The sequence below is a fragment of the Pteropus vampyrus genome, unplaced genomic scaffold (genome assembly GCF_000151845.1).
Source record: "Pteropus vampyrus isolate Shadow unplaced genomic scaffold, Pvam_2.0 Scaffold6, whole genome shotgun sequence".
Classification (NCBI taxonomy): Eukaryota; Metazoa; Chordata; class Mammalia; order Chiroptera; family Pteropodidae; genus Pteropus; species Pteropus vampyrus.
The window spans coordinates 9,310,191-9,320,506 of record NW_011888787.1 but is presented as its reverse complement, the minus strand read 5'-3'; the positions used below and the strand labels follow the sequence as shown (position 1 = coordinate 9,320,506).

The 10,316-nt window shown below is 35.1% G+C and overlaps 1 protein-coding gene and 1 pseudogene across 1 annotated transcript in view; both read right to left on the bottom strand.

The window, feature by feature from the left end:
* The window catches only part of LOC105297448 (calcium-binding mitochondrial carrier protein SCaMC-1), a 34,517-nt gene that overhangs the window by 12,586 nt on the left and 11,615 nt on the right, over positions 1-10,316 (bottom strand). The window contains exons 4-7 of the mRNA XM_011368133.2: positions 10,237-10,316; positions 5,084-5,195; positions 2,918-3,076; positions 510-662 (exon numbers count right to left, since the gene is read on the bottom strand). Of these exons, the coding sequence (XP_011366435.1) occupies positions 510-662; positions 2,918-3,076; positions 5,084-5,195; positions 10,237-10,316 (504 nt within the window). The remainder of the gene's footprint in view (positions 1-509; positions 663-2,917; positions 3,077-5,083; positions 5,196-10,236) is intronic.
* Positions 7,034-7,152, bottom strand: LOC111745565 (annotated as a pseudogene).

The window sequence follows — 10,316 nt, the reverse complement described above, 5'->3', positions numbered from 1 at the left end:
GGATAAATAAAAGTCTGTGCAGTTGCTCCAGCCATGGAACCAGAAATAAATCTCTCAGAGGTTCCTATTTTTTGTCCTTCCTCAGTAAGCAACTTCTTGTACTGTATAAATAAATTTTTAAATGCACTTTAATACCTGCTATAGACAGAATTGTGTCCCCCCACCCTCCACACACACATTCAGATGTTGAAGCTGCAACCAGCAAGGTGGTGGGATTTGGAGATGGGGCCTTTGGAGGGAATTAGGGTTAGATGAGGTCATGAGGGCCTTGCCCTCGTGACAGGATCAGTGTCCTGATCAGAAGAGACACTAAAGAGTTTTCTTTCTCTCTTTCTCTTTCTCTAACCCTAACCCCATAGTTTTCCTTTTCGTAAGATGAGTTTATTTTCACCGGTACAAATAAAACTAATGGGTGACAAAGAAATATTAACCAAACGACTTAGAAAAACAGTTTGTGTAGCTACTACATAGAATTATACCTTCATTAACAATATAGTAATAGCAATTACCTGTTCATACGCCCAGAACTTTATAGCTGTCTCAGGAGCAATTTTCATGACATTTGTACCATTTCCTCTCCAAAGGGAGCGGAAGCCTCCTTCTTTCACCATCTGTCGAAAGCCATCATATATGTTCATTTTGTCTGACGTGGAGCCATGGACCTAAAAATGAAAGCAAAATACATAAAATACTGGTGGCATGTTATTATTACTACTTCTGGAGTAACCATACAAACCGTAATCTTTTCTCCGATGCTGTTTATTAATGCAAGAAGATGTACTTGAAAATAAAATATAGAAGGTTGAGAAAATACATAATAACGGGAAAAGTTATTACCTCCATTTTAGAAGCCTGACTCTGAATCTAAAACTTAAAAAAAAAAAAAATTGGTATCCTCAGTGTGAAAAGGCAGAGAGAACATGATCAAAATTAAAGTTATGATCAACATTTATAGGGAAACATGAACTAAACTATGTATTAGGCTATAGAACACCCTTTGGAATGTGAAAAAGTTCAGTTTAAGAAAAACAAAAATATGTACTGCGGGTAATATATTATCTCTCCCAAGAAGTAATACCAACATGAAATATAAATATGTTTAAAAACAATTTGGATAGTATGTACATCAGAGCCAAAAACACTGGAATGCACACAGTCTGACACCAAAAATAAAAATCGTACCTTCTACGGCTTATCTCGAGGTCTCCCTAGGCAACAAATTCAGACAATATGTACCAACCACCTAACCCAGTGAGTACTGATGAATTATTTTGCTTATACTATAGGTGCGATAGCTATTATACTAGACCTTATAACTGCCTCTATCTAAAAACTGATTAAATCTAATAAATCAAAAATAATTAAAGAAACCAGCTATTCTTCTGATTGTTTTAGCTTACACAAAATGAGTGACTTCCACTAAAAAAAAAAAAAAAAAAAGAGGGGAAGGGCTGAAGTCCAAAGGTCAGTCATGAGGAAAGTACATGACAGAGCCACAACAAAAATTCTGGACACCAAAGACTCGGTGAGCTTTCTTGGTTGGTGGGCAACACTCTCTGCATATTGTCACACGTGGATGCCAGGAAGGTGACACATCATGACTTTCCAGGGAGAGGAAAACAGAAGCTCTGCGTTTGGTACTTCCTCAGGATCAGCCCTATGGTTCTCCTTTCTTTGGCTTATTTTAATCTGTATCTTTTCCTTATAATAAATCATAACAGTTCAATGAGTCCTGAATTATTGAATCTGAAGGTAGTTAGGCAACCCCCTGAACCTACAGAAACTAAAGTCCAGAGATAGTCATTTTATTTTAAATAAACTTCACAATAAAATATGACCAAGGAAAAGATGAATGCTTATTCAAGTTCTCTCAATTTACTAATATTCCTAAAGAAACACACACACACCGATTCTCTCTCTCTTTTCTTTAAATCATTATCTTTACCTCTAAATCCATTTTGAGATTAGGTACATTCTGTATGGATGCTGGTTTAAAATACTGTCAGAAATAGTTTTGTACAGAAACACAAGGACAAATACAAAAAGGGTTGACCATAGGTATAACAAACTCAGCTTCTAAAAAATATATTTTAAGCAACTACTATATTCCAGTGGGCGTTCCACTGTATCAGGCATTTTGATATACCTTATGGTATTTAATTCTTACAAACACCCTTTTTTAGATATTTTTCTCCCCATTCCAAAATGAAAGCAAATGAGACCTCAGGGGTTTCAGGCGGTGTAAGAACCGTGAGATACTTCATCCCTCCTCTAACTTGTTGTAGAGGAAACGCTATTTAATTCTCTGAGCCTCAGATTCCCCACAGATCATACGAGGATAAAATGCCTACCTCACTGAGTTACTAGGAGGATTGGATGGGTCACCATGATGACCATCAGGTAAATAACAATTCCTTTCCTTTGCCTCTTTCTTTCTGGACTGACCAGCCAACGCTACACTGCAGTAAATAGCAAAGTCAGTCTATAAATCCAGGTCTTTTTCTGCTAACCCCAGCTTTAGAATAATTTTTTAATTCCCCCATTTTTCCCTTGTTCCAAGATTCTATATTTCAGAAAAACCCCACTTTTGAGAAAATACATAAAATAGAAAGGAAAATATAAATAATTTAAGAACACTACAATAATAAGTGGAGACTTATTTTAAATTAAACATTTCCACAGTCATAGAACACCAAAGATCACAAAGATCACATATCAACAATTTAAGGTTTGATAGAAAACACTAAGCTACTTCCATGGGCTGAATTTAAGGTTAATAGCAATAAAAGAGAGAGATGTTTTTTAAAGCTGTGAAAGACGATTACTTAGAATTTTGAAACTTTTTCTTCGAAGCACCTTATTTTCCATTGTTTTAGGGTATTTGGAACAAACTTGGACACAAGATCATGAAGTTCACCTGCATCATGACTTTTAGGCGATCCAAAGGGGCCGTGCTCGTCCGCGAGATGGCGCCAGCAACGCCTCCGGCCAAAAGCTGCCGCCACCACTGTCCCGACTGCCTTTCGTCCTCCGTGAACTCATCCGGAATAGTTAAACTATCTCCTATGTCAATACCCTGTTAAAATGGGGGGGAAAAAAGAAACCCAGGCTCCTTCAATTAAAAATAGATTATCCCAGAAAGTATGGTTTAGAGAAGAATCGTGTGTTATTTTACAGTTAAGATCAACTTCATGCCTTAGAAAGTATACTGAACCAATTTAAGCATATAAACGATCATAAATAACCTGTTCACACTAAACGAAGTGCATTATCAGTTCATAAAGAAATAAAAATTAACAATAATTACACGTTTACAAAACCATCAATTACCACTTTCTTAATAGATTCAGAGTAACTTCTCTCCTCCGGGTCTAAGTCAAAATGAAAGGGCAGTGTTTAATTACATGTAGTGAATACTTTACAGCTAGAGAAAGAAATGAGTTGGTCAATGCTTCTAAGATACTCCCTTGATCTCAAAATTATATCCATATTATACCTTATACTATAACATATACTTTATATATAAATAAAATTAAGTACAACTGTGTATACAAATACCCCTACATTGATTTCATAAATATATTGTCTATAAATATTTTTATAAACCTGATTTGTCATTTAAAGTATGCCATAGATTCTACACAAAATTTAGCTAACAGGAGGTACTTAGAGTGATCTTCCCCCCAATCCATTCTAAACATCATTACAGATTACAAAAATAGTTTGAAAAAAACAAAGTTCTATAATGATAATATTTTTACAGCTTTAGTTTCTAAATAATTTTGGTACAAAAGATTTTATAGGTAAGAGTATAAGGGTACGGATCCATAGTAGTGTAGATGAAAAACGGGGTTCTGTGGAAAGTAACCTCACAGGCTGACCTGATAGGTCATGGTGGGTTGTCACTCCCTAGGCATACGATTTCTTTAACTTAAAGTCTTATCTTTGCCTCAAGCGAGCAGTGTCCATTATTTCTGTTCACCCAGGTTAACACACCTTTGAAATGCCCCCTTTGAGGCCCCTCAAAAGAGCACATAAATTTACCTATCCCGTAATCCCATCCCTTCCTTGCTTCCATCCACCTCCACGTAATCTTCCTTACGTTCCCTCCCTAATCTAAACTGCAAACTGTTACCACCCAAAGCATTTATCTCCCTCTGTTGAGATCTTGCTCCATGTCTTATCTTCTGTTCGGCTCAAACAAATTTTTATAACAATTCTCTACGGGGTTGGATGTTCATAGATTGACAGTAATAACCTTCTCTTTCCTCATTTTACTGTCAATAAATTGGATACTGTTATCAAATATCTCCAAAGATACAGTAAGAATATGAACATGTAAATACGATTTCACATAAGTATAAAATTTACCTCGGCAACTAACTATTTATATCGTATTATATTATACTTGTTGTTGAAAGGCATTAATCACCAATATTTCTACAACACTCTGTAAGTTTAGGCATAGTTATCAGTGGCAGCTTGAACTGGAGACTTCATTTAGTGCATACAAAATTTACCGAAATCCATGAATAGTATAGATGTCAAGCCCATGGGAAAAAAAAAAAAAATTCTTCTTGGTTTCAGGAGTGGACTGCACAATAATTTGAACTCTGTTTACACCACTATGTTAGCAGAATGTTAATAAAATTTAATTAATTAAAATTCGCAAGTTTTGCGGAATAAAGACAGACAGGTGTGAAATGCTGAGTGGATAAACGAAAATGATTTTTTTTAACCTTCAATGATTATTAAATGCCTATGCCAGAGATAAACCCAGACAGTTGACTAAAGAAGCGAAGGTTTCAGAAGGGATCTTCGGCCATCATCAATGGGCAAGGACATAGATGCTCAGCAACCATGAGGTGCTAATTATTTAGGCAATATAGTATCTGTAAAATGTAAAAGCCTATGACTTTTATACTCCCAATGGCAGAATAATTAAATGCCAATAAAAGCTGGGCAGCTTATCCTTTGGTTGGGCACCCTGAGCTGTAAATGTTACAGAATGTTCTCAGGTGACAACTACACCTCTGGCTTACAGCTCCAAATGTGTATAAATTAATACATAAAGTATACTTACAGTAGAACGCTTCCAGAAACGAATGATTTCTTCGATGTCTGTAACGGGATTAAATAAGAAGTAGTCCCTCCATTCATTCCAGTCCACAGTCATAGTCCCATCGGCATCAATGCTAAGAAGGAAAAAAAAAGCTAATTAAGGAACGAAACAAAATTTACAAATAAAACTAACATTACTGGCTATTTTGCAGAATGACAGTTTCTTTTCCAACTTAATATTCTTATCAAGTTAAAATTCCAACTCACAATAATAGATGGTTGGAAATGGCTGCAAGCATTTGATGGCCTGTTAGACAGTTTCAATCATTTAGACAAAATGGATCCCAAAATTAAAGAGATCTCACTAAGACTACTTTTGGCACGCTGTCAAATTTTAAGTCAATGAGCTATCAAACACAAAACCTGGAAGATAAAATATTAAAAGGTAGTAATGAATGGTTCATGATCCGTTTTTTCTTGCACTGAGTCAGTGCAAGAAAACGTTCTGTTGTAACACCTGAATGTAATTTTGGAATATACTCAAAATATGCTATTAATTTCCTTCTCCAAATTTCTCTAAGCTAATAAAATAAGCAGTGACTATAAAAAAAAAAAAATCAAACTTGGTGATTGGTTCTGTTGAGTCAAGAAATCCTGGCACCTCATCTTCAACTTTTAAAATTAATATATTATGGCCTTAGATATTTTTCATTTAACTTTTTTGTTTTATAAGCTTCTTGGCACTAATGCCATTTGTACCTGCTTCTTCCTAAGAGTAACTCTGAATTGTACCAGGATTTTTACTACATGCCCAGCACCTAAAGTGGCTGGCATATAAAGAAGGTACTCATTTCTTCAATTAATAAATGTCTCTGAAAAAAAAGTTTTGGTGTTGCCTCCAGACTTTATTCTATAATTTGTGTGAAAAGTTATGAACAAAGATGGCAAAGTTTTTGTAAATTTTGTTCAGTGATATTACCTAGAACAGTGCCTGAACAGAATAAATATTTATTGAATAAATAAATGAATACTAAATTCTGTACCTTAAAGCCACACAACACTTAGTACCGACAAACTTCTTAAATAAGATGGCCTCATTGTGGGTTTATATTGTATTTTTTTTTTCAGATTATTAATGAGCTTGAGCATCTCTTACCATTATTCATTTGTTACCCATTTTTCCTTCTGTGCGAAATGCCTGTTCATGACTTTTGCCCATTTTTTTAATGGATTGTGTGTCTTTTTCTTATATATGTATAGTTCTTTACATACTTGATTCTAAACCTTCAAGTTACAAATTAGCAAATACCTTCTCTTTGTCTTTTCACTTTGTTTAAAGTGTCCATGAATAGATGCTGTTAGTTTTAATGTAGCTGAATTTATCAATCTTTTCATTATGGTCACTGTCTTTTGTGGACTTTTAAAAAAAAATTCTTCCTTATATTGACATAAAGACACTTCCTTTTTTTCCTCCTAAAAGTATTATAGTTTAACTTTCACATTTAGGTGAATTTTTGTGTATGGCATAAGTATCCAATTTCATTTTTGTCTGCATAGATAACCATGGGCACCAGCATCATTTATTAAACAGTCCCTCCTTTTCCCAGTGATTTGTAAAGCTACTTCTCTCTTGTCACAAAACCCAAGTGTGGATGGTTCTGTTTCTGGGATATTATGTTTCATTTGTCAATTGGTATAGCATTACCACTGTCATAATTACAGCTTAATAACTACCCTGGATACACGATAGGGCAGGCCCCCAGATCCTGACAGCCATTCAAGACTGTCTTGGTTATTCTCGGGCCTTTGCTCATCAATCTAAGTTTGAGACAGCTTAACACGTTTTTTTTTTCCTATATTTTATTTATTTATTTAATTATTTATTTATTTTTAGGCGAGGCAACCCTTGGTTGACCTCACAGATTGCAAGGACCTTGTCAGCTTACAATCCTTTTTTTTTTTTTTTTTAACGCCTCTATCGCACCTGGTCTTCCTAGGTGGTCTCCCATCCAAGTACTAACCAGGACAGACCCTGCTTAGCTTCCAAGATCAGACAGGATCAGGCTTGTTCAGGGTGGCGTAGCCATAGACTTTGACATGTTTTTTAAATGGCGCTGAACCATTATCACTTTGGAGAGAAGGTACATCTTTTCCATACTGAGTCTTCTTTAACGCTTGCTAATGAAATTTTTGAAGTGGCTCTTAGAAAAGTATTGATTGGGATGTATTATGTTTCTTTACAGCTAATTCAGGTTGCTAATATTTTCTTTAAAATATTTACATTTATGTCATAAATGAGATTAGCCTGCAATTTCCCTCTTTCGTTAACTATGTACCTTTACTATAATGGTTATCATGGCCTCACAGAATGTACTGGACAGGGTACTTCTATATATTCTACAAATATCTGTAGATCTGATCTTTGACAGTTTGTAAGAACCATCTGCAGTCAAAGTTTTCTTTATTTAAGTACTATTGCCTATTTCTTCTTGATTTAGTTTTGGCAAATTATATTTTTCTAGAAATTCTATTTCATATGTTTTCAAATGTATTGGCACAAAATTATTCATAACATTTTATTATCTTTTAAAAATGTCTGTGTGTGTGTCTGTGTATGATCAGACATAATTTATTTACAACTCGTTTCTCTTTTTTCTTCATCTCTCCAGAAGTTTGTCTTTTCCAACATTTGTCTCTGTTGATCCTATTACTGTGTCTTTGCTTTTTATTTCCACTGCTGTCTTTATTATCTCCTTCTTTCTACCTTTTATGAGGTTTCTCCCCTTAACTTAGCACATTAATTTTCTACCCTAATTCTTTTCCAATACAACTTTTAAGGTTATATAATTCTCCCTAAATACCATCTTAGCTATATCTCACAAGTTTTTTTAATTAAATTTATTGGGGTGTATTGGTTAATAAAATTATATAGATTTCAAGTATATAATTCTATAACACATCATCTATATATTGCATTGTACATTCACCATCCAAAGTCGAGTTTCCTTCTGTCACCGTATATATTGACACCCTTTACCCTTTTATATGTGATGTTTTCATTTTTTCAGTCAAAGTACTTTTCGATGTCCATGTATAATTTCTTCTTTGACCCATAAGTTTTGAGAAGTGTATATCATTTCAAAAACCACTGAAATTTTTACAACTTATTTCTGTTATTGACTTCTAAATTAACGCAGAGTGATCAAAGAAAGTGGTCTTTGTGATACCAATTTTTTAAAATGTGTTGAGCCTGGATTTATGGCCTACTGTAAAAGCTATTTTTATACATGTTCCATATGCACCTAAGGAAAAAAATATTTTTTCTAATTTTTTTAATGCAAGGTTCTACCATATGCCCATTAAATCAAGCTTCTCATTTATTTAAATCATTTCTGTCTTGACTAAATTTTTTCTCTGCTGGACCTATCAAATACAGAAAAAGTATGTTAAAATCTCTCACAACTATGACAGATTTCTCAATTTATTCCTAGCTAATTTTATCAGCTAGCTTAAGAATTTTATGTCTTTGTGGCAAATTTTAAGATGCAATGACTCTATTTTCATTCATGTGAAATTATAATTTTTACCTTATAATCTTATCTGATATTAATTTAGCTACCCCAGCTTTATTTTTAGTTAATAGGATTTCATTTTACTTTTTCTTTCATCTGACAATCTCTGTCTTCTGACAAAAATTCATGTTTTTACTTTATAATCTTATCTGATATTAATTGAGCCACCACAGCTAAGTGAAAAAAAGCCAGACACAAAAGGTCACAAAGTATATGAAATCATTTATATGAAATGTCCAGAATAGACAAATCCATAGAGACAGAAAGTAAATCAGTGGCTGCCATGGGCATTTGGGGGCTGAGTCCAGAATGACTGCTGATGGGTCCAGGGTCACTTTTTGGGACAATGAAATGTTCAAAATTAGACAGTGGTGATGGTGGCACAACTCTATGAACAGACTAAAAATCACTGAATTGCATACTTTTAAAAAGTGAATTTTATGGTATGGGAATTACATATCGATAAAGTTGTCATTACCCATGGTCTATTCTAGAGCTTGGGCTTAGAATCTGCATTATCCTTAAAGCTATCAAAAGGAATATAGAAATAGGACTTCCGGCCTAAGAACCAAAACAAAAACAAAGAAAAACAAACAAAATAAAAACCCCCAAAACAAAAAGCCTTCCTTGAAGAATGTGACTTTAGAAGTAGAATATGACACAGTCCGCATCCCACTGTCAGAATGCCGTTTATCTCCTTCGGGTGTTCCAGCTTTTCACTTCCTCAGGAAAGCCCTTCTCTCCCGATGCTAACACGAGTGACACCATCTGAGCTCTGAGACGCGGGGCCTCCCTACAGAGCAGCTGCTTATAAATTGTGAACAGACAGAAAGGAGGAAAATGCTCCTGGTGCATTTAGAAGGAGATAAATTCAACAACAAAGCCATTTAGAAGAAACTTTTTAGATAATGTTGAAGACTGAAAACAGTCACAAGAATATTAATGTAAGGTAACCGCCCTTTTCTGTTTTCTGTTATCATCTTAAAAATAGTCCCTGTGACGCGTCTATAACGAAAGAGTCTACAAGGACACATAAGACTTCAGAGATTATTGCTCTATCCTGTGAATAAAACATTAACTCTGTAAAGGTCTGACCTATGAAATAGCTGAACTGTTCAAATTGGCACCTCTGTTTTCTGCAGTTTTAAATCCGTGACGTTTCTCTGTCAGTCAGCAGAGGGAGCTTTGAAATTTCCCTCTCATCCAGCCACATACAAGTTAAATAATACAAGGAATCCACCAGACTCCTTATCTTGAAACAATGAGTTCCACTGTCCCATTCTACACCCAAAGGGAAAGATGGCAGCACTGAAACTCTTAAGCCTTCTCTGTGGATATAACGCTCCACTGCCATTCCAAGGCCCCCTGAGGCCTTGCAAGAAAGAGTCTTGGGTGCAGTTCTGTTTCTCACTCCTGCACTTTGGATGCATGTGTGTATGCAGAATGAAAAGGGAGGGAAAGGGAAGAAAGATTGCACACACACAGTGAGGAATGGCGAGGCGCAGGGAGTCGCTTTAAGCCACACTTGCAAACACAGCGCTCTCATGCAGTCTATGAAAATGAAAGTCAAAAAAAACCAACTGTCAATCAGCTGAAGATTTACCTTCGAAGAATCAACTCTGCTTGTTGTTCAGAAATAGTCAAACCTAGTATCTGGAGAGACTGGACAATTTCAGAAGCCTC